This window comes from Leptonychotes weddellii, chromosome 6, assembly GCF_054177405.1.
Source record: "Leptonychotes weddellii isolate Sample4059 chromosome 6, ASM5417740v2, whole genome shotgun sequence".
Classification (NCBI taxonomy): Eukaryota; Metazoa; Chordata; class Mammalia; order Carnivora; family Phocidae; genus Leptonychotes; species Leptonychotes weddellii.
The window spans coordinates 113,135,926-113,163,192 of NC_138374.1; the positions used below are offsets into that span (position 1 = coordinate 113,135,926).

Here is a 27,267-nt window from a genome sequence, read left to right on the forward strand (position 1 = left end):
TTTGTCCCACAGAGTGCTATACACGCTGTTTGCAGGGCTGAATAGCTGTGCATCGTGTCATCAGAGGGGCACACTAAGGACCTGATTGCATCATAGAAAGGTGGAATTTCTCCAGGATTATCTTGCTGCCAAATCAAAGCAATAATTCCTTCCACTTTGCTTGACTCTTGATTTTCTCAGTCCGTAGCTTCTCCTGAGCCTAGCTGATGGATTTGGGTATTTTATTTCAGCTGTGGTCTTATGATCAAAAGCTTAATGTTAGTAAATCTCTGAATGGGAAACCAGTCTGAATGATGGAGGTGGTCAGCGTCCATTGTGGTCTACTGGTGGTGGGGGTATTGATGTATAAATAAAAAAGCTAGTTTTTATCACTTAATGGTTATATTAGTCTGCCCAGGCTGCTTTGACAAAATACCAAAGACTGGGAGACTTAAACAACAGAAACTTATTTTCTCACAGTTCTGAAGGCTAAAATTACAAGATTGAGATGCTGTCAGGTTTGGTTTCTCGTCAAACCTCTCTTCAGGGCTTGTAGACAGTCATCTTCTCTCAGTGTCTCTGCGTGAGCTTTCCTCTGTGTGCACACACAGGAAGAGCTCTCTGGTGTCTCTTCCTCTTCTCCTAAGGATACCAATCCTGTCAGATTAGGTCTCCACCCTAATGACTTCATGTAACCTTAATGACCTCCCTATAGGCTCTATCCCCAAATGTAGTCATTGGGAGTTATGTCTTCCCTTTAAAGATTTGTGGGGGGGGGACACAATTTGGTCTATAACAATGGTCTAGGCTTAAGAAACTCTCATAACTTTAGAGCAAAGATTAAATGCCAGAATCAAGAAGGCGGTGCTTGAAGCATGGTGTTATGAGGCAAGATGATAATTAAAAAAATTTTTTTTCTAGGCCATAGACATTTGAGAATCTGAAAGTATGATCCAAGTCCAGAAAATTGCACATAGGCACAGAATTTTGTATGTAACTGCAAGGGCATCCCTTTCTCCAGACCAATTAAGGACTCGATGCTGGTAGGCGAGTTCTCTCTCAAAACATTCTTGTCCCTGGTCAGATAACATATGTGCAAATTTAGGCAGAGGGTGTGTATGAAAGAAAAACATGGCTTGATTTTAGCCAAAATGGGGTTCTGCTTAGGACTGGGCCTGTGATTTTATTGCCACCACTCAAAAACCTTAGGCCTCGTAGGAAAGGAGAGTGAGCTCAGGCAGACGTGCCAATGATGGCTACAACTTGAGCAAGAGTTGAGGTGGGCTAGAACTGGGGCTGAGCAGACAGTTTTCTCACTTCTCTGTTACATCAGGCATCATCAGAAATAACAGAAGTCCTCTCTCAGTGAGCACATCAGGGTGATGTTTCATATGCTTGGTGGGATAGCAGCCTTGTGTTTATTTACATTATCCCATTTCTAGATGCCACAGGGAACGTTGGCAGTCACTGTAGAAATTATGAGCTGAGTGACTTAAAAGAAAAAGACAACAGTGGAAATCTGTGATTTCTGAATTTTACAGAATGGCCAAGGTACAGTGGGGCATTGGGGCCTAATGTCCTTGGCTTTTTATATCAGCTGGCTTTGATCTCCAAGAAATATCTTCAAACTTTGTGGTATTAAGGCTCCAAAGTTGTGCTATTTCCTGATTTTTCAGTGATGCCAATAGTACCGTGTAAGCTAATCTATAGGAATTAAATCTGAATTTTGGGTCGCCAGCTTATAGTCATTCACAGAATTTGAGAGTTGAACAAAATTAGTCAGATAGTTCTGTGATTCAAACTGGAATTTAGGAAGTGTCTTAATAAGTTGCTGAAACCATTAGTTTTCTTATGCACTGGGATCCTGGTGTGAGCTGACTGCCAAAATATCAAGGAGGCCAAATAAATTTTCCTAATTGTACATATCCTCCAATTTCATATCAGACTCTGGTTACCTTGTTCTTTAGAATCCCTTCTTCTAGGGGCACCTGGGTGGCTCGGTCGTTAAGCGTCTGCCTTCGGCTCAGGTCATGATCCCAGGGTCCTGGGATCGAGCCCCGCATCGGGCTCCCTGCTCGGCGGGAAGCCTGCTCCTCCCTCTCCCACTTCTCTGCTTGTGTTCCCTCTCTCTCTGTCTCTCTCTCTCTCTGTCAAATAAATAAATTTTAAAAAAATCTTAAAAAAAGAATCCCTTCTTCTAGGTGATCTTTACCCTTGACTTGGCAAACCCTTAGCTCAAAAAATTTACATTGGCTTCTTCTCCCTGCTCCCCCCTCTTCCTCTAAATCTCTCACTCTGTGCAATTCATCCTTTCCTCCCATTGCCTGGCTTTGTTGGCCAGATCAGGCTAGCTTGCTGTGGTCTCTGCCAAACCACAGACATGTAACGAAGCAGACACTGTACTCCCCCTTGCTCTTGGAGTGCTCTGAGGCCACATGGGGGTGGGGAGCGGGAAAGGTTACCGACTTGGAGAACCTTGGCGGTACTTGAGTAGAATGTTGGTTTCTCTACATGGCCTTGATTCATTTGCAAAACTGAACATCACAAAATTGCCCAATTACATTCTGACTCTTCCATTATCTTTTTCTGTTTTTTAAATCACTTCTCCTTAACCTCTCGAAGGTTCTCTGAGGACTGTGGCTGATAATTCAATTCATGCATCCAACAATTCTACCACATTTGGTGCCATCAAGGGATGGATAAGCTGAAGTTTAACTGCACACCATAGCTTTCCCAGGTCATGGATCAACTGTAATTGCTGCAGCAACTAATAAACTCCAGCTCTTCAAAGCTGACATTTCATTGACCAAAAGTTTCCTGTTTAGGACAGCGCTTTCCAAAGATGCAAGTCACATATGTAATTTAAATTTTTCTAGTAGAGACATTTTAAAAAGTAAAACAGGTGAAATCAATTACAACAACATGTTTTATTTAACCCAATATATCTAAAATGTTATTTTAGTATGTAATATAAAGTTATTAGCAAGATGCATTATAATCTTTTTTCATACTAAGCATTTGAAATCTGGTACTAAATCTTTGAAGTCCTACTATACATCTCAATTTGGGCTAGCCATGGTTCAAGTGCTCAGGAGCCACATAAGGCCAGGAACTACCATGTTACACAGATCTAGAAGATTACCACCTTGTTAACAAAGGAGAGCAAGTGAGTCCACTTGCTATAGGGACCAAAGATGGAATATCACTGACTAATTCTCTCTTTAGGAACCCACATTTCCATGGCTGGCTGAGTGACCTTTGGGGAAGCCTGAGCTGGCTATCAGCTGAATGGCTCACCTCCAGGAATGGGCCTGAAGAAAGTATAAAAGATGAAGAATGGGATATATTGGGAACTTCGGCTTGAGTAGAGTTCAGAATGTGTTCCCTTGTTCAGATGTACCAGACAAGGCTTAGGTCAGGAAAGGTTATCATTTCTGTCATTTGACTCCATTTCTTCCTGTTAGGTTTTCCTCCTATTGAGAGTTTAGAGGGGCCCCTGGGTGGCTCAGTCGTTGAGCGTCTGCCTTCGGCTCGGGTCATGATCCCAGGGTCCTGGGATCGAGCCCACGTCGGGCTCCCTGCTCCATTGTGGGAGGCCTGCTTCTCCCTCTCCCACTCCCCCTGCTTGTGTTTCCTCTCTCGCTGTGTCTCTGTCAAATAAATAAATAAAATCTTTTTTTTTTTTTTTTTTTTTTTTTATTTTATTTATTTGACAGAGAGAGGCACAGCGAGAGAGGGAACACAAGCAGGGGGAGTGGAGGAGGGAGAAGTAGGCTTCCCGCCGAGCAGGGAGCCTGACGCGGGGTTCGATCCCAGGACTCCGGGATCGTGACCCGAGCCGAAGGCAGACGCTCAGTGACTGAACCACCCAGGTGCCCCAATAAGTAAAATCTTAAAAAAAAAAAAAAAAGAGTTTAGAATCCACTACTACACTTCCGTAGCAGACAAGTGCTGAAGCATAGGCCAAACGTGAACATAAACATATGTGATGTTGAACTGTATGAAAGTATCCATGTTTAACCATTTTTTACCTACAAAATGGATGATTTCATATGGTTTAACCTAGGAATACTCCTAGAAGGCAAGAGTATTCTTGAGGTTATAAGCAAGGAAACCTGTATCTAAACTCTAACCTGGTTGCTGGTTTAGTCCAAGGAAGTTATGGAAATTTTTAAGATGAGAGCAAGCAGGTCATGATATCATCATGGGTTATGGGATCCAGCCCCGTGTCAGGCTCAGCACTCACAGGCTGCACACTCAGTGGGCAGTCTGCTTGAGATTCTCTTCCTCTCCCTCCCTCCTTCCCTTTCTCCCTCTCTCTCTCTCTCAAATAAATAAATAAATCTTTAATGATAATAGTAAAGACGAGAGCAAGTATCCAGAATGTATTCTGGTCCATAGAAGTATATACTCTTGGAAGTCAGCCTGTTCCATTTCTAGCCATAAAGTTAACCTCCCCAGGAGGACAGATTAATTTTGAGTCTCTTTATGTGTTTAACTCTATCTTGGACTGATCCTAGACCAAACTTTATGTACTCTGTTCCCTGTCCCCTTGAAGAACTAAGAGTAACTTCAGCTTCAGGGGCAGATGTCATGAAATACGCTTGGCTGCAGAACCATCCAATGGCAGCATTATCTAAAGCACTTATAATCTCAAAATATTCCTTTTGTGTTGATCCATAGCCATCCTGGCTCTTAGGGAACCTAGAGCCAGGGTTGTCACATTTGCTTCTTCTCCCCGCTCCCCCCTCTTCCTCTAAATCTCTCACCCATCTTGACTGTCAGATTGCCATCAGACCTCAAGTCTAATCTACACTTTGTCTTACCATTAGTCACTGTTTCCTATTTAACTGCCTGACCTAGGCCACTGTCCACCAACTCCAGCAAGTGAGACGGTATCAAGAGTTGTGACTATTGATGACCTTTCCGCCTCTGCTCCATTTGACGTTTGTGTGTCTCATAGAATACAGTCCAGGGTGCCTGGGTGACTCAGTTGGTTAAGCGACTGCCTTCAGCTCAGGTCGTGATCCTGGAGTCCCAGGATCGAGTCCCACATCGGGCTCCCCACTCAGTGGGGAGTCTGCTTCTCCCTCTGCCCCTCTCCCCTCTCATGTTCTCTCTCACTCCCTCTCTCTCAAATAAATAAATAAAATCTTAAAAAAAAAGAATACAGTCCACCCTTGTTGGTACAGTGATGGAGACTGAAAAGCCTCCCAAGTCTAACTCTGGCTTCTTTTTATAAGTAGTTGGTGATTTAGTTCCCAGAAGTTGGGTACACTGTGGTCAAACAGCTTCCTGCTGCCTTGGAGCCTGTTTCCAGTTTAGATGGTGAAGCACTGCCCTTCTTTTCCTAGATGGGAGAGCAAGAAGTCCTAAGTGTCTCCTTGGGATATAATCTTAGGCTTCCAATTCCGTAAACTCTGCCTGCGAGTAAAAATAATCACCCCGAAATCCCATTTCTTAAAACTAGCCTATTATAGATATTTCTCCACTTTCAGAGGAGAAAGTCAGCTTCTGTGTACAGAGCTCTTATCTACTAAGTGGTAAATAGTCAGGAAAATTTGTTAACTGACTCACCAGGCATATATATTCTGGACAAATAACGATTCAGTATTCAAGTCTGACTTTTAAGGACCATGCTGTGCTAGAGAAGCAATGAGGATTTTTTCCTATGTAGTCACAAGCTAGTCCACCCTTCCCGCTAGCTAGCCCACACCCTTGGCCCTCCGGCTGTCTGCAGGCTCCCTTGGCTGTTCACTGCGGAATGGCTGGACCTGAAGTATGGGGAGCAGACTGTGTGAGAGAAGTCTGGGAGGGGTGGCCAGTCCTAGCCAAGAGCTACGTTAGTGTTGGTGCTTTTCCCAGAGGGGAGGAGTGTTCCCTGCCCCGTGCATTGCCATGTGTCTGCACAGACACAAACAGAACAGTGTTCAGTTGAGCTGGCCTCCTCACAGGCCTCCTTTTCATCCTACAGAGGAGATGGGGTGCACCAAAGTATCTCTAAGACTGTGGTATCAGTGCTAGGAAGTGGGCAAGAGAACAGAAAGAGGAATCTGTTGCTATTCTTACAGCCCTGGATGGAAGATGTGATGAATTAGCGCTCAAGAAGCTGATTTATTGAAAGGAATGGTATAGTGTCACAGTACAAGCACTCCTACCCAAATAACAAGAATAAGCTGGATAAAGAACAAACCTAACTGAGAAAACAAACAATTAAATATCTAAGAATGCGAAGTATTCAAATTGAACTAAATTCCAGAAGGGTCCGAGCCCTTGCTAGGAGAGAAAAAAATGCATGGCCGCTTTCATTCTGGAGGCACAGCAGCAGGAGGGGAAAGCCTACTGTAGGTGAGAATAAGGAGAAAGTAGCTCAACGTCATATAAAACGTTTGAACGCTGCATGTTGGCTGGTATAAGGAAACTAAATCCCAGAGCAGATACTGTACCCACCCACCCCTCATTCTTTCCCCATGAGGACTTTGCTTAATACGTACAGTGGCAGCAAGTTGATAGCGCAGGGCAGGGCAGAACGATGAGAAAGACACCCTCCTCCCTACCCAGTGTACAGAGAGCATTCATTGAGTACCTAGCAGTAACACACTACAGAGAAATTTGAGAGCAAGGCAGGAGGATAGAAAAAGACCCCTTCAAAGCACAATGGCCCTTCACTGAGTATATAGAAGCCGCCCACCAAGAGTAAAGAGGACTCCACAGCAGCCCCAAAAGCTGGTGGCTGGGCTATAAAGTATAGAGAGAGATATCTGGAGTCTCACTATGGTCAGATCCCAAGCCTCACTGAGACGATCTTGATCCTACCCTCAATACATTTGAAACCAGTGGTGCACCGACTTTAACCAAAGAGACAACAAAGCCCAGACCTAGCTCTGCTACAGATAAGACTGGCTCAGCTCTCAATCCTAACAGCCTGACAGAGGAAGGGGCGCGTCCTTTTCTAGGTATATGTATTGCCGTTCTTTGTTCACATACATCTGGCATATGATAAAAAGTTATAAGACTCATGAAGAGGCAGGAAATATAACTGAGAGAAAAAATAGTCAATAGAAGCAGACCTACAGATGACCCAGATGTTGGAATTAACAGACAACATTGTAAAATGCTTTTTTTTTTTTTTAAAGATTTTATTATTTATTCATGAGAGACAGAGACAGAGAGAGGCAGAGGGAGAAGCAGGCTCCCAAGGAGCAGGGAGCCTGATGCGAGACTCGATCCCAGGACCCTGGGATCATGACCTGAGCCGAAGGCAGACGCTTAACCATCTGAGCCACCCAGGCGCCCCATGTAAAATGCTTTCTATAAACATTTTTAAGGGTCTAGTAGAAAAGGTGAATTATATTGAATAGTTGGAGAACTTAAGCAGAGAACTGGAAGTTCTTAAAAAAAAAAAAATGTATATAAATTCCCTCTGAAACCAGGATTTCTTAGAAACAAACTACTAATCATTCTTGGAGAATATGTAAGAAGCAGTTCCAAAATCATAACCCCTTCCCTGAGTTTATGCATTCCTACATTCACAGAAACCAGGAGTTCAAGTCTGCAAGTGTGTACAAGCCCACTATGTACAAGATACAGTATGAGAGGTACAAAGATGAATGAGACTCAATCCTGCCCCTCAGGGAAATACAGTCCAGTGTACATAAAAGAGAATGAGATTTCTTCTGGCAAGGAGGATCATGGAAAGCCTCATAGAAAACTTGGTTTGATCTGGGCATTGAAGAAAGGTAAGATTTCAAAATGCAGAGCTAGGGAGAAACCCATGGAAAGTAGGTAGGGTTTATGTACATTGTCGTCAAGTCCCCATAATATTGCCAGGACTCCAGAATCTTCAGCAGGACACAGATGATTGCACAGTGATGATAAGTCAGGCCTGTACTTCCAAAAAGAAATTAGGTGAGACAGCTGGTCACCTAATAGGAATCCTAGAAGACACAACAATTTGGAGCAGGGTGGGACTAGGGTAAAGGATATGAGCATTGTGTTTATCTGTATCCTACCATGGCAAAGTCATATTTCTGGGTTTTGTTGGAAAATTAAATCACTCCTTCCTCTGAATCCTCTTATGTATGTTGTCTATACTTCATATATGGTATTCATTTCATGTATATGTCTTCTTCCACCCTTGGATTGTGAGCTTGTTCTGATAGTCACTCATTTTAAATGCCCATACAACTGAGACTGTCGTGTAAATGCCAGGAGCTCAATGAATGTTTGCCAAGTTGAAATTTAATTTAACCCAAGGCAGAGTATATAGGACTTGAATTCAGATAGTCTGGCTATAACATCTGTGCTCTTAATTACTACCCTATGTTAATGATGGCTCATGGATAATCTTGAACAGTGGGCCTTAGAATTTTGATTTTATTATATCAGCAATGAGGAGCTAATGAAGGCTAGGGAAGTGCTACACTTATGGGTGATTAGGCTTCTGATTATATTCAGTGTGTTGGAAGGAGGGAGAATTTATAGACAGTGGGGTCGGTAAGAAGGCTTTTACTGTGGTTTGGGTGAGGGGACATTAGCTCTGAACCAGAGCAAAAGCAGGAGAAATATAGAGGAAAAAAAGATTTGAGAGGCAAATGGTCACACAATTAGCGGACCTCTTGAGGAGGGAAGAAAAGAAAAAAGAGTTAAAGCCATACTGAAGTTATTGATAAAGTGACAGGGGGAAAAAAACTGATACTTTTCAGGTAAACCGGAAATGAGAAGTTTGAGATTTGGAGGGAGGATTAAAGGATATGAGGCGATTGGTAAATGAGAAAATGAATATCCTGCTGAGAAAAATCTTTAATTTATTGCTATAACCTGTTCCAGTACTTTAGAAATATCCCTTGACAAGAGTCATTTTCATCTTCTTGTTTATATCTGACTTAATCTCTCATATGTTTATTCCGACTTATTTTTCTCTTCTATTCCGAGGGTGGATGAAAATGGTAAAGTGTCATTATTCCTCTAACAGCCTTCCCAGAATGAACACTTTCACACCATGCAAAGTAAATGGTGCAAATGTATAAGAGAACATTTCTTTTTTGCATCAGTTGCCTGTTGGTGATGGTGATCTGGATTTGTAAGTAGGTTGGATTATAAACGAATATTAACTTTTCTATGTTCTGTTTTTCTAGTAAATTTAGACCTAGCTTGTTGCTGCCCAGCCCTCTTTTCTGCACCTGAGATCTATATGAGAAACAAATTTAAAGAGAAATAGAAAGGAGATTGAAAAACCCAGCTTAGAGCAAGCGAAGAGAGATTATTTGTGCCAAATAACAGCTGCAGTAGCCCTCCCAAGCTCTGAGCCTTGCCCTCCTCTTTGTTTATTGTTTTGCTGCCATAATTATTTATTTATTTTTAAAGATTTTATTTATGTATATGAAAGAGACAACGCACAAGCAGGGGAAGGGCAGAGGGAGAGGGAGAAGCAGACCCCCCCACTGAGCAGGGAGCCCGATGCGGGGTTCAATTCCAGGACCTGGAGATTACGACCCAAGCCGAAGGCAGACGCTCAACCAACTGAGCCACCCAGGTACCCCTTGGTGCCATATTTAAGCTACTTGTAGCATTAGTTTAATGTATTTCGCTATTTCACAAGGGTAAAATGATCATAAAGGGTTTAGAGTTTCATTCTTTTCTTTTCTTTTTTCTTTCCTTTTCTTTTCTTATTAATACATTATTTGTCTTCCCTCTGTCAAATCCAAAGCCAACCACTTTCCCCAGGCTGCCTGGGGAGTTATAGGAAAAAGAACATGCAGGGTAGATAAGATACGGGAGAAAGACCTAAGGGAGGTGGAGCTGGCTCCTTCACGTGGCAAAGAGGATGAGAAAGGCCACCATCAGGAAAAAGAGCTACAGGGCCTCCAAGAGGGCAATGCCCAGAATGGTGTAGGAGAACAACTGTTGCTTCAGAGAGGGGTTCTCGGCTTAACCAATGATGAGGCTCCCAAACACAGTCCCAATTCCAGCCCCAGAGCCAGCCGCCCCTACCATGGCAGCCCCAGCCCCAGCCCCAGTGAACTTGGCTGCTGTGTGGATGTCCCTTGAAATGGCGCTGGTTCGGAAGCTGCAGGTGGGAATAAGTGAGGTCAGGGGACGTGGGGCTGCCGAGCTGCTGAGGCTGTCACCTGTCAGTGTCCCCTGTGACTTTAGACGAACTTGGCACAGGTGGATATTTTCAGGGGACGACGGGCTGTGGCAGGAGAGCTGTTTCCAATGCAGAGAAGACAGAGGGGGGAAGGTTCTTTATTCCTTAAGTCTTAACACCCCAAGGACAAAGAATAGGAGAAGGAAGAGATAATAGCCACAAAATCTGGGGAAGCCGGAAATCAGAATTGCACGTGTGAGCTGATTTAACCGACTTAAAGCTGAATCCTAAACCAGTAGTGAGAAAAGCTGCACAGCCACTGTGTTTGCAGCCCAGAACCCTCGAAAAGCTTGGTAATTGGTGACACCAGGTACCCATAGTGGGGGAAGAGATGAAACTAAAAACAGGAGGATTGGTTTACAATTTATATAAGAAATACTTAGACTCTGAGATCCTCTCCTTTGCTACTTCCCAAAAGGCAACTCCAGTCAGGAGTTTGGAAGATTCATCTCTAGAAAATCTGACCCCCCCAAGAGAAAAAAACTCAGATGAATAAGTCCAATCACATCTCCCTATACTGAAACCGTAATTGATAAGTCCCACCAACGTACACAAAGCTTCTAAATAACCTATAACAGGTGTTCCAGTCTTACCTATGCGCAAACAGCCAAGGATCATCCGACAACTAAGAAGGGTCTGTCACCTGCAAGCCTCACCAATACAAACAGACAAAAGCTACTTGGAACCAAAAACTGTATAAAGAGATTTTAAACCTGCCCCTCCAAATAAATGAGTGAATGAATATCTTTGAGAGTTAAGAGATTGCATCCTTAAAAGAAAGAACAATATACTGTTTTTAAAGTACCCTTAAAATTTTAAATATGATAGCAGAAATGAAAATTTTAATGGAGGCAACTAAAGGTAAAATTGAGGCCACTGCCCAAAAAGTAGAGTTAAAAAACAAATATATGTAATGTTGGACAATAATAAGATGATCAGAGTATCAGCCTCAAAATCTATCATCTGAATAATAGACATTCTAGAAGAGAGAACTGAAAAATGGAGAGGAGAAAGTCATCAAAGGAATAATGAATGAAAATTTCTATGTTAAAAAGGCCCAGGAAGGTATCCAACTCAATGGATAAAAATCAGCCCACACCAAGGCATATCATTAATGATACTTTAGAACACCAGGGAAGATGCTAAAACTTTCCAGAGAGAAAGAAACAGGTCACATGTTAAGGACAAGGAATCAGAATGGCAACAGTAGAGGCCAAACAATGGAGCAATGCCTTTAAATTCTGAGAGGAGATTACTTTCAGTTTAGACTTCTATGGCTAGACAAAATTTCACATGTCAAAACAGAATAAAGACATTTTATAATGTGTCAGATCTTACCACGTTTGCTTCCCAAGCATCTTTTTTCAGAAACCTCCTTGAAAGGTACTTCACTAAAACAAGAAAGTAAACCAACAAAGAGGAAGACTGAGGTTCTAACTTAAGAGCCTGGGAAAGAGAACCAAGATGATGAGGTGTGGTCCCATGATGTCAGTTATTTGGCAGATCCAGAGAGCAAATAGCTAGAACACAGAAGCATGGGGATATTCTTGAAGGAAGCACAAGAAACTATTAACAGTGGTTACTTTAAAAATAAAAGTGGGAGGGCAGAAAGGGGGCATTTTTTCTTTTTCCCTCTATAATTTCGTGTAATGTTTGAGTCTTGACTATAGCATCCATTATTTCCTAATATTTGTCTTAAAGAAGGAAAATATGCTCCCTCCAGTATAGCATCTCCAGTGGACATGCTTAACCCTTGGGTAATGACAACAGAATTTTCCTTTTGTCCAGAATCTGCAAAGGAATTTTCCTAGGAAATCTTTAAATCCTCTAGCCAAACTTGCCCAAGAATTTTAGGCTGATACTCTCTCACTTTAGGAAAAGAGTCTGTGAGTTGGGACCCAGGAATGTCTTTTGGGCAAAGAGGACTGAAACCCTGAGACGATACACTCCCCTCCTTTATTTTGCTATTAGGCTTTCCATAAATGTAGGGCAAAGTTGGTTTCTTTTTGACTGGTGGACTGCAGCCGCCCTTTTTTTTTTTTTTTTTTTGCAAGAGCCTGTCCATAAGACTTTTCTCCATTCCAAGACCTTCATTACCAATAATTAATCTCAGATGGAAGGTTCAGTGCTACAGGCTTCCTCTGTCTTTGACCCAAAAGAACATGTTGTGAATAGTTTGTTTGTTTGCTTGCCAGAGATCTTATCTTGACCCAGGAGAGCTGATAGGATCATAAAGCCAGAATTGATCTTTCCTCCTCAGTATTCTTTCTCTACAAAATGGGGGCTATGATATCTTAGCCCAAGATAAATGCAGGATTAATATATGTCATGGGTGGAGGAAAAAAGAGGTTGCTTGTTTTAATAACGGCTGTATTTCTTAGTAATAAAATTGAAATCACTCTGTAGTGTGTTCTAATCCCCATGCTTTCTTTGCTCTTTCTCAATGTATTTGGATTAATCACTCCAGAGCAACCAAGCCAAATGTCCAAACCACCCACTTTCCTATTCCCAGCAAATAAATTAAGGGGAGGCCAGCTGAAATCTGGGCCAAGAACTTAGATGGCTTGTATGTCTGACTTTTGTTCCATGATCTGACACTCAAAATAAATCTAAAAGGAAAAATTTTCCAGATACCAGCTAATTCACAAAAAACATCTTTAGCCTCTTAATTCTTCACACACGCAAAGCCGATAAACAAACCTGTGAACACAGATGCAAGGATTTAGAGAATGATTCCTACAGGCACAAACAAATGCTCTCATATTGCAGTCTTCCTGAAGTCCATGTTGAGTTTTGGGCTCTAAAACTTGAGTGAAATCTGAAGGACTTTTTTGGGTCCAGAAGGGAGTAATAGAAACAGTGGAAGGTGTAGAACACAGGACCTTTGAAAAAAGGTTCTAGGAGACAGATTTTGAACTCAGAAAATAATGTAAAGAAGAAACTTGCAAACAGCCAATAAGGAGAGAACAAAAGGAAGTTGGTATCAAGGCAGAGGAGGCCATTTAGGTCAGATGGTAAGAATTAATTTTCTAACTGCAAAAGTTGCTAAACACAAGGTTGAACATCCAAGGGAATGTTGTAGAGTCCAAGCTCCAAAGAGATGGAGGCTGTATTAATTTCACTTAGTATATGGACTGGGGTTCTTTATAGAAAGACTTGCATATGCAGATGCTCAACAGTCTCTCCCAGATACCACAAATCTGATATTCCAAGCAATTGGCGGAAAAAGGAAACCATTCAGCACAAATTTGGCGCTTATGCTTGGCCACACCTTAAGTGTGGTTCATTTATCAGCAGAGTGGTCCATGCTGCTTGGAAGCAAAGCCCGATCCCAGGGTCAGCGATTGTATAAGCAGGGGAGCAATGAGAAACGACAGGTCTTAGGGGTCCTAGAAAAGATCAATCTTTTCCTGGCCCTTGTTACCAGGTATGGAAAATTTTGAAAAAGAGAGGGAAAATACCCCGAGAACACATCCAGAAATGAACAAAGACATGGTAACTATAAGGATGGACACCATCGATCGGGGGAGGAAATTGTATAATTAGATTGATCCAAGAATTACCTTGTCTTTACAGTATCCCTTTCCGTTGAGGAGATGTAACGTCTTCCTTTGCCAGATAAAGACAGACTCTCTTCCTTTTATAAAAGAACACCGCCAAGTTATACTTCAAGTTACTGGCAAACCCGGGACTAACCTTCAAGCTTTCTCCTCCTGGCCAGTCCGTATGCTGGAATACAGCCATTCTTCCATGCATATGACAGTTTTATTCCTTGTCTTGACTTCTGTTTTAACTGCTAACTTTTCTCTCCTGTCCTACAGCTGGGATGAGAGCAGCTCCATCAGCAGTGGGCTCAGTGATGCCTCGGACAACCTCAGCTCAGAAGAGTTCAATGCCAGTTCCTCCCTCAACTCCCTCCCAACGACTCCCACTGCTTCTCGCAGGAACTCCACAGTAGCGGTATGTGAATTTACAAACACCCAGGCCACCCTCTCATGATGAACCACGGGGCAGATGGTTTGCACATGCACCGCCCCCCCACCCCCCCCACTCTGTGGGACTAGTTCCCATGTGCCTTTGGCCAGGTCTTTTTAGAGCTGGCCCAAAGAAGCCTGAGGCTACCAACCAGTCACCTAAGACATTAGCTGTTGCCTTCGGAGCCCCTGTATTTAGTGTCCTCGCTGACTTGGAGTGATGCGTGTAAGAGTTATTCCAACCAGAGGAAAAAAAAAAATAGCCCTGAGATACATAGGATGTCTTTTTTCCAGCCCCCTAGAGATGTAGGTAGAAACCCTGGGTTGACATAATGCTTGGGAAAGAGCAGGGCCACCCAGCCACCAAAACCAATCCCCTCCACCTCCTTTTTCCCATCCCCGAGTGAGCATCCCACTCTGCTTTTTCTCTTCCTTCCTTCAGCTCCGCACAGACTCAGAGAAGCGCTCACTGGCCGAAAGTGGGCTGAGCTGGTTTAGTGAATCAGAGGAGAAGGCCCCCAAAAAACTGGAGTACGACAGCGGTAGCCTGAAGATGGAACCCGGGACTTCGAAGTGGCGGAGAGAACGGCCCGAGAGCTGTGATGATTCATCCAAGGCTGGAGAACTGAAAAAGCCTGTGAGCCTGGGACACCCCGGTTCCCTGAAGAAGGGCAAGACCCCGCCAGTGGCTGTCACTTCCCCCATCACTCACACCGCCCAGAGCGCCCTCAAAGTCGCAGGTGAGGCCAGAGTGAAGGAAGGGACGAGGGCGGAGACCTGTTTCTTGGGTTGTTTCTCTTCTTAATGGTCCTTAGCCCACAGGATGATGGCAGACATTTGCAGAGTGCTTTAATATGTATGATCTGGTCTTCACAACAGTCCTGTGAGTTAGGGAAGATGGGTGTTACTATCTCCACTTGACAACTGTAGAAATAACAACACAAAGGGTTTCAGTGGCAGAGCCAAAATCATACAGCTCAGAAGAGGTAGTGGAGGGGAGTGTGTTATGTTCAGAGACTAGTTTTTTGGTTTGTTTTTTTTTAAGATTTTATTTATTTATTTGACAGAAAGAGACACAGCGAGAGAGGGAACACAAGCAGGGGGAGTGGGAGAGGGAGAAGCAGGCTCCCCGCCGAGCAGGGAGCCCGATGCGGGGCTTGATCCCAGGACCCTGGGATCATGTCCTGAGCCGAAGGCAGACGCCTAACGACTGAGCCACCCAGGCGCCCCTGTTCAGAGACTAGTTTGACCCGCCTTCAAACACTTCCCAAGACAATTGGCTGGTGTACTTGTCTTCACAAGGTACTTGCTTGACCTCCCAGGGAGGTCCCAAGAAAACATTAAATCAGAATTGTATTGGTATTGCTCCCAAAGTTGGCCCCTTGGGTAACTTTTCGCCTTCGTCCCCATTTCCCTCCAGTCTCTACTTACCAGGAGGTATGGCCACACTCTGTGTGCATCTCCTCCTTTTTTCTCTTCCTTGACCAGTTGTTCGATGCACTTCTTTCTTAATAACCTTTGTGGTTGCCTCTGCCATTTGAACCAAAATGGAATATCCTGCTCTAGAAGGAGAAAATAACAAAAAGCAAAACGAACAAATCCCCGAGGCCACTCCTCCCCGGTCTCCTTCCTCTGGCAAGAAATGTCATCTGCTTACGTACTACCCGCTTCCCTGTGTTGAGGCCTCGAAGTTCTAAAGCACGTTGACAATGTTTCCTTCTCCTGTGGAGGGAAAGAAAAGAATTTGCCTGGATACTGCCAAGATATTGGCCAGTGTCGGCTCCTCTCATGTCCTCTCCTGCCCTCTTGCAGGCAAACCTGAAGGCAAGGCCGCCGACAAGGGTAAACTTGCTGTGAAGAACACGGGGCTGCAGCGCTCCTCTTCGGACGCCGGCCGGGACCGCCTGAGCGACGCTAAGAAGCCTCCGTCCGGCATCGCTCGCCCCTCCGCTTCGGGGTCTTTCGGCTACAAGAAGCCGCCGCCCACCACGGGCACAGCCACCGTCATGCAGACGGGTGGTTCAGCCACTCTCAGCAAGATCCAGAAGTCCTCAGGCATCCCCGTCAAGCCTGTGAACGGACGTAAGACTAGCCTGGATGTGTCCAACAGTGCGGAGCCCGGATTCCTGGCTCCCGGTGCCCGTTCCAACATCCAGTACCGAAGCCTGCCCCGGCCAGCCAAGTCGAGCTCTATGAGCGTGACCGGCGGCCGGGGCGGACCTCGCCCTGTTAGCAGCAGTATTGACCCCAGCCTCCTCAGCACGAAGCAGGGCGGCCTTACCCCCTCCCGACTAAAGGAACCTTCCAAGGTGGCCAGCGGGCGGACCACTCCAGCCCCTGTCAATCAGACGGATCGGGAAAAGGAGAAAGCCAAAGCCAAGGCAGTGGCCTTGGACTCGGACAACATCTCCCTGAAGAGCATTGGCTCCCCAGAGAGTACTCCTAAGAACCAAGCCAGCCACCCCCCAGCCACCAAGCTGGCGGAGCTGCCACCAACCCCTCTCAGGTACCCAAACTGGGCAGCTTCTTCCTCGTCTGTCTGCTCTCTCTTTTCCATATCCGTGTACTCCTGAGACTAAGCGAGGCATGGCCTAGCCACTGTTGGCCTCTGGGCCTTTGCACGGCTCCCCCCTACCCACTCCCCGATATGCCAAGTTCCTTCTCCCTCTTTCAAAACTCACCTCATTTATTCTATTCCCCGATCAACCCTTAACCTGTCTTCAGCGCTTGTACTAATGGTTGTACTATTGTCTACTGACACACATGTATCCATTTGTTTGTAAATCCGCTGGGTCTCCCACGTGCATGTGCCATCCCCCTCACTAAGACTTGAAGGACCCCAAGTCAGATAGCAGATTTCCTTCCAACGTATTTCACAGCAGCATTGGGATAATAAGCCTCTGCGCTTAAACAGCCAGACACGGGGAAACAAGACTAAGAGTACTCTGAGATCCAATCTGCCTCTCGCTTCTCGAACTCTGTGGTTCTAAATACTTCATTTAATTTTCACTTCCCTCAGGGCCACAGCTAAGAGCTTTGTCAAGCCACCCTCACTAGCCAACCTAGACAAGGTCAACTCCAACAGTCTGGATCTGCCATCATCGAGTGATGCCCACGCTTCCAAGGTCCCAGATCTGCATCCCACAAGCTCAGCAAGCGGGAGCCCTCTTCCTTCTTGCTTCACCCCCAGTCCAGCACCCATTCTCAATATTAACTCAGCCAGCTTCTCCCAGGGCCTGGAGCTAATGAGTGGTTTCAGTGTCCCCAAAGAGACCCGCATGTACCCCAAACTCTCAGGCCTGCACAGGAGCATGGAGTCCCTCCAGATGCCAATGAGCCTGCCCAGTGCCTTCCCCAGCAGTACTCCTGGCCCCACTCCACCTGCCCCCACCGCTGCACCCCCAGAGGAAGAGACAGAAGAGCTGGCCTGGAGCGGAAGCCCCAGAACTGGGCAATTGGACAGGTGGGTGGAGAGAGACACAGCTGAGCCTGGGTCCGTCCCTGTGCTTCTGGCCCCTTTCGCCGTCAGTAACATGGTCCCATATTTGATTGTCTCATTGTGACTTTGAACATTTTTTTCACCCTTGTTAGGTAATTTTATTTGCTTCACAACAGCCCTGTGAGATAAGAAGGAGTTTTAAATTACTATGTTTGTACATTATTATTATTATTATTATCATTATCACTGTGATGATTGTACACTGGGGTCACCAACAGTACACAGACGTTAAATGACGTAGCCGAGATTTCATAATTAGTTTCACGTGTCATCCAAAGAGTTTGCTTTCAAGGCCAGACTGGTTTCTATTATATCACACCTTAATAGGACCTTTTAAATAGCTAGCCACATCCTGATTCCCAAACAGAGAAAAACACTCAGCATTTCAAGTGAATCTCTCAAGTTACAAGCCCAGAGGCGGACTGCAAAGATCTTCCTATTTTGTTTATAGAGATAAAGGGGCCCACAGTTTGATGTCCTGGGTTAGGTGTCGTGTCCCGCAAACCAATGATCCCAAACTCGAGGTTCTAAGATGGACTCCCATGCTTCTCTTTTTCTTCTTCTGCGCAGTAATCAGCGGGATCGGAACACTCTTCCCAAGAAAGGGCTCAGGTAACCACCCTTCGATGTGTTTGCCCTTCCCTGTATCTGGGTTCCCTGGTCGGTATAAAAATCTATACCTTGACCTGTCCTGAGTCCCAGTCATGAATTCAGTGTCCCCTTTAGCTGAGTTACTTGCGTGCGGTTCCTTGCATAGACCACCCAGCGCCCTACCCAGGCTTATGTGATGTGTGAGTCAGCTTTATGGCCAGTGTTCTTCCTTGGTGACAGAGGAGAAACAAGGCGGCACGCGGGAATCCTCACCTACCTGCCCCAGCCTGTGCTAGCTCCATCCTGACCAAACGTCCTCCCTGTAATTTTCCTCAAAGTCAGAGGGAGGACAGGCTGCCTCAGGGGTCATTCCAGTGGGCAAGAGCAGGACAGCCCAGTGATCACTGAGTTCTTCGTTGAGGCGAAGATCTCCTGCGATTGGGAAGCCCACATAGGGAGCCGCTAAGCTCTGCCCTGAGCTTCGGGGTAGAGGCTCTCATGCCCCCTCTGTCATTTCAGTCCCCACCTCATGATAGCCCATAGAGATACCTGCTGGTCCTTCAGGACTCTCTTGATGGTGTGGGAGAAAATGCTGAGTCAGCACGTGTCTTGTTCCCTCCTTAGGCAGTTCTGTCCGCTCCCCCGCTTTTCTCCTTGTCCTGCGTTGAGAACCTCCACACCCGCCAGACCTCTGATAGCACTTTGTAGCTGCGCGGACTGAGTCCTTCTGCTATGTCCTGCAGGTACCAGCTTCAGTCCCAGGAGGAGACCAAGGAGAGGCGACACTCTCATACCATTGGTGGGCTGCCCGAATCCGACGACCAGTCAGAGCTGCCTTCCCCCCCTGCACTCTCCATGTCCTTGAGCGCAAAGGGCCAGCTTACCAACATAGGTCAGTGTTTCCGGTCACTCGCTGCGGCACGGGATGCAGCAGGGCTCACCCCGCCGGGTGAGGCAAGGCAGCTGGACTTTAGGTTCCATCTCCTCTATGACTCCCACTATCTTGGGTCGCTTCGTGGTGCCTCAGTGTATCCGTCCAAACTCAGACTGAGGGCAAAGTGCTCCAAGATCCTCAACTGAAAAGTCGTCCCCGGGCACCAGCTGTAGGGTGCTTGGAGCAGCGGGGAGTCTGAATGATGGCACGGGAAAGCCATCAAGCAAGGCCTGGAGATCAGACCAGTGCAGGGAGCAGGCAGTCCTTTCCAGAAAGGAGCCGCCGGCCACGCCCAGGGGAGCAATACTAGACGGCTGGGATGGCCGAGAGGAAGGAGGGAACCGTTGATGGCAGACTTTGGACTCTGCCTACAAAGCCAGAAAAGTGCGGGTGTCCCGGCTGCTGTGGCTGGGCCGGGACCAGCCTAGCCCTGAAGGCAGCGCTGCTGAAGACACGTGCTGGCCTGAGGAGAAAGGCTGGCGAGGGAAGCAGGAAGAGATGGCGGATTCAGAGGCGGGAGGGGAGGGAGCTTCAGGTGGAGGCCTGGCCCTGGGGAGCAGCGGGCCGTGATGGGCCCAGTGGGAACCCCTTTAGGACAGAGCCTGGGACAGGCCTGTGGTTTGCTGTGTCTTTCTAGATCCACCTCCTCGTTCAGCTGAGTGAAGCAACGTAGTAAGGGAACACTAGGACCTGTAACAGTCTGTGGGACGGCTTTGGGGCATTTGAGGAAAGACGGAATCAGGATCGTTTTGCCTAGAGAAGGGAGGGATTCATAAGGAAAGGTCATCTGGTCGCTGAAGGGCCGTTAGGTGGAGGACGGGGCCAGCTTGTTCTCCATCTGCACTGAGGACCAAACAAGGGGAAATGCATTGATGCTGCAGGATGAAGGGGCTGGGCTAAACCGTGGATCACCTTACGTATTCAGAAGGGCCAAGGGAGGTGTAAAATTGTCTTCTGCACAGGTCCTTATGGAGGGACTAGACATCCGCCTGTCTCTGGAGGCAAAAGAATAGGCAAGGGGAGCTCCATGTGGCTGTGAACCCTGGGAGGCTGTAACCCCAGCAGGGGGAGGGGCGGAGGGGAGCAGGTGCTGCAGGTCAGCCGGGATTCAGCGGAGCCCCACTTCAAAGCAGATTCTGACATTCTCACCTGCTCCATCCGTCTGACCTTCCAGCCAGGGGAATGCTGGGCAGAGAGGGCTGTGTTTCTTGCTGCGTCAGAACCGACCAGTGGCCTAGAATGTGACACCCTTGTGGGGAGAGTCTCAGTCCCTCCCGTAGTGCCGAGCCCGTCCGAGCCCATAGCCCGGCCCCCTTCTCTAGCTGCCTCTTTGTCATCATTCAGATCTGAGTCTTGGTCTGAATTCTTAGTCCTCACAGGCTGCCAGTTGTATTCTACGGAACCACAACATCCCATTTCATTGGCACATTCAAGTGATGTGAAGGTTTCGGAAAAGCTGCCCGGCCCCCAGCCTGACCTTCAAAAGCGACAGTTCCCAGGCAGGCAGGGCTGAGGGAAGGTCTTTTAAAATAGGAAACGCTGTTCCCCCTTTATTCCCCACAGCAGGGTCCTTCTCCATTAGGGCTCGATCTCCCCGGGAGCGACCCCACTCCTAACCACCAGCTGCCTGCACACTCCCCCGCCCCCCTACCCCTTCCTCTCCTGCCCCCCCCCACCATTTGCCTCCCGTGCTCCTGGTGCTCCATTCCCCAAGGGACCCAGAGAGCTGATGACCCTGCCTCTTCTCCCGCCCTCCCCCTCCCTCTCCTGTCCCCCTCCCCTCTGTCCTTCTAGTGAGTCCCACTGCGGCCACCACGCCAAGAATCACCCGCTCCAACAGCATCCCCACCCACGAGGCGGCCTTCGAGCTGTACAGCGGCTCCCAAATGGGGAGCACCCTGTCCCTGGCCGAGAGACCCAAGGGGATGATTCGGTCAGGATCCTTCCGAGACCCCACGGACGATGGTGAGACTTCGTGCCAGCGCGGTTCACGCTCATTCCAGCTCTGCTGGGTCCCCTCACCCACCACCAGCGCCACCACCACACACACGTATATGATTCACAGAACATCAAGTCGGGGCCATTTCAGTGCTTTCTTCCCATCCCTTTGAAGGGTCTGGGGGCCCAGAAACCTTTGGGTGGCCCCGTCTGGCGCTGGGGCTTTGGCATAGAGCACCCGCCATCGGGGCCGGGGGAGGGAAATGGAGTGTGGAAGGCTGATGTGGTACCCCTCGGAGTGCTCCCGAAACTGTAGCTCCTCCCCTCCTCGTGGCAGCAGCAGCCTCTCCTCCCCACAGTCTCTCAGCAAATGTGGAAAGGTCCAGGGATGTAAGGGCGGCTCTTAATCCTGGGAAAGAATTAGGCATCTCATTCCTCTTTCAAGAATGTTCCAAAGGTTAGCTTCAGGGAGGGCCCTCTGGTTGTCTGTGGTGATGTGGGTGTTAATGGCTAGAGCCTGGAAGACCACCGGAGAACAGACCTCCCGCTGTTTTCGGGCCGCTCAGCCTGGAGGCATCCTTGCAGGGGCGCTGTGGGTCTCTCAGTGGGGCTAGTGAAGCATCAGAACGAGGATTTTACACTTCAGTCCGTTGGCCACCTGCATGGTCCCCAGAGCTGAGAAGAGGAGGCGCAGGCCGAATCGCAGGATTTGTTCTGAGCAGCTCTGATGGGAAACTGCCCTCTTGCGCAGCTTAAGTACTTTCCTGCCTGTCCACGAACACCTCCTTCCCCTCTCCCTGAACCCTTGTGCCTCGCGAAGCAGGAGCAGACTGAGCCAGGGCCCGCCATCCCCAGGCTGCCCGAGAACGTAGACTGAAGGAGGAGGCTAGCTCTGCTCAGGACCTTGCCTCCTCAGCAGACACCTGCCTGCTCAGGGCTATCGTGCTACCAGTTGGGTCCCCTGTGGTGTTCTTCCTGTTTGCTCCAGATGCCCTCCAGAATCAGAATCCAACTCCTGCCTTCGGGCTCTGCCCAGGAACCCCTTGTCCCTGGAACCCTCTGTTAACTCTGTGTTCTGCTTCTCTTTCAGTTCATGGCTCAGTGCTGTCCCTGGCCTCCAGTGCCTCCTCCACTTACTCCTCAGTAAGAGCGTTACTTCTCTTCCTCCCTCATCCCCTCTTGCCTGCCAGTTGCACTGCTTCCCAGAACCTGGGTTGGTTGGGGAACTGGGTGGGGGAGGGGGACTGCTACCTGTTCATGATACCTTGTGGATCTGGGGTGGGGCCGGGGGATGGCGCCTAGAGCTTGGAGCACTCGGTTGAGTGCATCAGTTCCTCAGTAGTCTTTCTGGCCTCACCACCGATTTCCTGAGCAAACTCTGGTGCCCTTTGGTTCCTCTCCTTTGAAAAATCGATAATCCCCTTGTAATAGAGCCCATTCTGTGCCAGGGTAAGTGGGAAGCACTCATGGCAAGGTAGGCTAGGTAGGTTTAGGTTTATGGGACTTCAGCATCCTAATAGTGTACCGCATTTACCAAGTGTTCCCTGCGGGGGACTGGGCACACTGCTTTTGGCCGTTAGGTATAACTCGGTTCTCAGATTTGTTTTGCCCCCGGTTTTTTACTCCTTCAAGTTAGCGGCAGCAAGGATTAGTCTTCAGATCAATTGAAGTTCCATTTCCTAGCCTTCTTGGCAGTGACAAAGTTGGCTAGAGACGAGCTCCAGAGAAATCTTTTATTGGAACCCCAGGGTAGGGTCTCAGCCCATCCTGTGAGGGGCCAGGGCGGCCAAGACACTGAGTTTCAGCCTCTTCGTACCTCTTGAGTCACGCTTCTTCCACGTTCTCCGCCCTGCCACTGGGGCCTGGCTTCTTCACCTCCGTAGTAACTACCTCCTTCTCTCTTTCTCTCCTGTGCTCCTTCTTCAGGCTGAGGAGAGGATGCAATCTGAGGTAGGGTGCGAAGCCTTTGTCTCTGCTTGTTAACACCACTGCGCCCCATTCTGCTTCCAGATCTCCTACTTCTGCTGCTGCCATAAGTTTGTATTTCTCTCCCCTTCACAGCAAATCCGGAAGCTTCGTAGGGAACTGGAATCATCCCAGGAAAAAGTGGCCACCCTGACGTCTCAACTTTCTGCCAATGTGAGTGCCATAAAGTAGGGGAAGACCCAGGCAGTTACTTTGGCCGTAGGTCAGATAAGTTCAGCCAAAGGAGGAGAATTCTCTCGTAAGGTATCCCCTGGGCTTAGATTCCAAGGGAGCGGGTCCTGTTCACAGCTTTACGAGAGAGGATTGGGGAACTGGCCTTCTCTGAGTCTCGATTTTTATAGAGAACTGTTTTTGCCCCCACCCTAATGATGAGTTCACGCCCCGTGGTCTTTGAACTCCCTAGAGAAAGCGAGGAGGATTATCAGTGGTTCTGCATGGACGTGGGAACAACCTTGCCATTGGCCATGGACACAAGTAGTGAGCCCTTAGAACTCTTTGCTGCTGCCCTGGGGTATGTTCCTGTCTTTTGTTCAGGCCACAGAATTGGGCGGGCACAGAACTGGCTATGAGCATTCTGCCTGGCGAGTGTGACACAACTTAGAAACACACTCTCGTTCCAGTCCAGCTGCCTCCCTCACAGCGACCTTTTCGTAGCCATCTCCTTGGGCAGGTGGCAGAAATCACCTGAGCTTTAGGTTGGGAGCCAGAATTCTTTGTTTCCGCCCTCGACCTGCCCTCAGTCCATCGCAGTAGAATGAGTTTCTTTCTTTCTTGGTTTTTCGACCCTGTGGGTTGGGGAAATGAGGCCACCTCCTCTCACTAAGCTGTGGTAGTTTCTCCCCTGTGACCAAGTTGCAAACGGAGAACATAAGAGCCATTTTCCCCCAAAGCTGTAAACAACAGCTGAGCCGGATTTGCAGGAGCCTTCCAAGTGTTCACACAAAAGTGACCATGTCTGCAGTTTCCGCAGGACTTTCTGGGTTTTCTCTCATCCCTTCCTCTCTGGGGAACCCAGCTGTCAGGCCCGGGGGTCTTCCCTTGGGATCAGGTAGGAGACTCTTCACCAAGATTTTGCATGTTTCCATCCTATTTCAACAGCAGTTCCCTCACCACGCTGATTATTCTCTATTTCTCTTTTCCCAAACCCTCCACTCATAAGTTGTGCACTCACCAGTTTGTTGAAAGCCCGTATCACCCACCCGCCTTCCACTCTTGGGGACCCATAAAAATTATAATATAAGCAAGCACCATCTCTCCCCTCCCTTGTGCCCCACCCACCACGGCTGGTGGTCTGGGTCACGTCCTGCACACCCCAGGAAATTCACATCTGGGAGATGCGGCGGGGAGAGGCACCAGGTGGGCAGAGAACATTAGTGTGTCTGATTCATTTACACTGAATCTGTCAGCCATCATGTTGTCAAGGCTGGGTGAGAGCCAAGAAAATGAATTTAGAGGGTGATTTTTCTTTGAACAGGAAGTTCCCTTTGGCTAAGAGAGAACAAACCAAACAGCCAGACAAGATGGGTTCTGAATTTTAGAGGCAGAGTCCTGCTGAGGGTCAGAGCCCTGCCCTCAAGGAGGAGTTGTGATGCCAGAACTCTCCGGGATCCCCTGATTCCTGACAGAGCTTTGGTCGCGTTCTGTGGAACTTCCCAGCTGCCCACGCGGAGGACACATCCCAGACAGGGAGGGGCCGCAAGCCGTTTCACCTCTCCAGAGAGCCAGCCTCTCTCTGGCACCACTGCTCAGCCCTGAGGTCTTACAGGCACCCTGGTGAGGCTGAGGGTTAGGGAAGGTTTAGAGGAGGGAGAGGATGTGTAGAAGACAGGAAGAACGCCCATCCAGAGCAGAGGGAGCCCCCAGTGAGAAGGGGAGCTAGCCATTGTTGGGGTCCCTCACGAAGAGACGTCCAGGGACTCCAAGCAGGCTGTTTACACACCTATACAGGGATGTAGAGAAGTGAACAAGAGACACCCCAAGGCCAAGAAAACAGGAGTTCCCTGTACAGTAGGTGAAAGTCAATGGCTCGGGGTCATGACGTGGGTCTGCCAAGGAGAGCCCAGGCCTTGACAGGTTCATGGTGCATGCATGTGGACAAGGAGGCTCACATTGGTCCAGACGGATTGCCACCAGCCACTGTCAAATAAATGTAGCCTCCAGGCATGTTTCAAGGGCAGAGGCTGAAAACTAGAGTTGGCCCAACGGAAAGAGAGAATCAGTGGCCCACAGGAAGCAGTGACAAGTGTCATAGACCTACGTCCTCGAGCTCTGTATGAAAGATCTGCCCAAAATATGCCTGTCACTTCTTGCTAGAGTCACTGACTTGCTTAGATACCCTCCAGTGATGGCTATTTCTCCATCCCCTCGTGCTCCCCTTTCTGGCCCCATGCTTCATTCCCTTCACCTTCCCTATACATCTTGCTGCCAGGTGAACAGCTTAGAGTGCTCCACCCTCAGCTGGTGCCTCAGCTCCACCCTCCCCCGCCGGCCTCCTCCTCATGAATCACACGTGACATCTAGTGGCCAAACTTTGGAACGCCCCTGAAGTTTTCCTGAACTATTTCTATCTAGCCCTGCAACGACAGCGGGGAGAAGCCAGGAACTAGGAGAAGCGGGAGGGAGTTAAGAACAGAGGGTGCTTGAAAGCAGTGGTGGAGGGCGCCTGGGTGGCTCAGTCGTTAAGCATCTGCCTTTGGCTCAGGTCATGATCCCGGGGTCCTGGGATCGAGCCCCGCATCAGGCTCTCTGCTAGGCGGGAGGCCTGCTTCTCCCTCTCCTACTCCCCCTGTTTGGGTTCCCTCTCTCGCTGTCTCTCTCTGTCAAATAAACACAATCTTTAAAAAAAAAAAAAAAAAAGCAATGGTGGAGAGAAGCACCAATGGTTTCTACTGGGAGGTGACTTGGCCCCATGGGGGCCAGCCCGTCAGAAAATGGAGGCATTAAGTCAAGATAATAAGAATGACCCAGAGGTTATGGCCCTCCTGAAGAGCAGAGGGACAGTCCCACCTCTGGTAATGATAGGTACCCAATCCCAAGTGTCCAAGAGCCTCCAAAAGCCTGCCTTGCCTTAATGCTGTCAAGAAGCTGGTCCCCGCCAGAAAATCTCTTCAGGCCAGAAAGATGTTTGATTCTACCTTCTCTGCTCAGGGAAATCGATATTCAAAAATCACCAAGAGGGTTGTTGGCATTGGTCAGTGCTATGACACAGAATATCACCTCAAACTACTTCCCAGCACAGTCTTGTCTTTTCCCAAGCCTCAGGCAACTTAGGCACCGCCTTCCGTGTTTATTTCAGGCTAATCTAGTGGCAGCTTTCGAGCAGAGCCTGGTGAATATGACATCCCGCCTCCGGCACCTGGCAGAGACAGCAGAGGAGAAGGTATGAGAGCTGTGAGTTCTCCTCACGCACAGACCAGGGCTGACCTCCTCCCCTCTCACCTGAGCACTGGTTTCTCCCTCCGTCCCATCACCCTGAATCCTCCCCTCGGAGAATTCCCTGCCTTCTCTATCAAGTCTGGAAGAATTCCAGTGCCTAGCCCACTGCCTGGCGCAGAGTAGGTGCTCCCAATCCCAACTAATGACACTATTGTCATGTCTCTCTTAGGACACTGAGCTGCTGGATTTACGAGAAACTATAGACTTCCTGAAGAAAAAGAACTCGGAAGCACAGGCCGTCATTCAGGGAGCCCTTAATGCCTCAGAAACCACCCCCAAAGGTAAGACATCTGACCATAGATTGAAGGAGAACAGGAATGGGGTTACTGGAGATCTTTATCTGTGCCTACAATGTGCCAAGTCCCATACCAGATTTTTAGAATGTGAGGGCACTTTGATGCCCTTCAGTATGATGCTCTGGAGTGGTCAGGGCCAGGGGCATGACCCTGCCATCTCTGGGGATGAGGGAGAGTAGAGCAGACCTGTCATCCCCATGGGTCCTCCCCTGAACCTCGAGGGCAGAGCTCAAGAGTTGTCAAAGACCATCAATAAAACAGCACTTTATTCTTAAGAAAAAAACTAAAGGTATTTTTACCATTTGATCCAGCAGTCTCACTCCTTGGTATTTACCCAGAGGAGTTAAAATTTTATGTCTTCAGAAAAACCTGGATGTTTATAGCAGCTTCATTCATCATCGCCAAAACTTAGAAGCAACCAAGACGTCCTTCAGTAGGTGAATGGATGAACAAACTGTGCTATGGCCAGTCAATGAAATATTTCT

At 47.9% G+C, this 27,267-nt stretch overlaps 1 protein-coding gene and 1 pseudogene across 6 annotated transcripts in view; one reads left to right on the top strand and one right to left on the bottom strand.

Annotated features, from left to right (window-relative positions):
- Positions 1-27,267, top strand: part of NAV1 (neuron navigator 1) — a 244,319-nt gene that overhangs the window by 195,866 nt on the left and 21,186 nt on the right. For 3 of the 6 annotated variants that reach the window (XM_081823045.1, XM_081823042.1, XM_081823046.1), the window contains 12 exons: positions 13,951-14,089; positions 14,546-14,843; positions 15,916-16,609; positions 17,123-17,566; positions 18,173-18,214; positions 18,937-19,085; positions 20,922-21,092; positions 22,156-22,208; positions 22,992-23,015; positions 23,127-23,204; positions 26,347-26,430; positions 26,656-26,767. In XM_081823045.1, the coding sequence (XP_081679171.1) occupies positions 13,951-14,089; positions 14,546-14,843; positions 15,916-16,609; positions 17,123-17,566; positions 18,173-18,214; positions 18,937-19,085; positions 20,922-21,092; positions 22,156-22,208; positions 22,992-23,015; positions 23,127-23,204; positions 26,347-26,430; positions 26,656-26,767 (2,288 nt within the window). The remainder of the gene's footprint in view (positions 1-13,950; positions 14,090-14,545; positions 14,844-15,915; positions 16,610-17,122; positions 17,567-18,172; positions 18,215-18,936; positions 19,086-20,921; positions 21,093-22,155; positions 22,209-22,991; positions 23,016-23,126; positions 23,205-26,346; positions 26,431-26,655; positions 26,768-27,267) is intronic. The other 3 variants (XM_081823043.1, XM_081823041.1, XM_081823044.1) reach the window with 3 other exon arrangements.
- Positions 9,569-13,873, bottom strand: LOC115937089 (ATP synthase F(0) complex subunit C2, mitochondrial pseudogene; annotated as a pseudogene).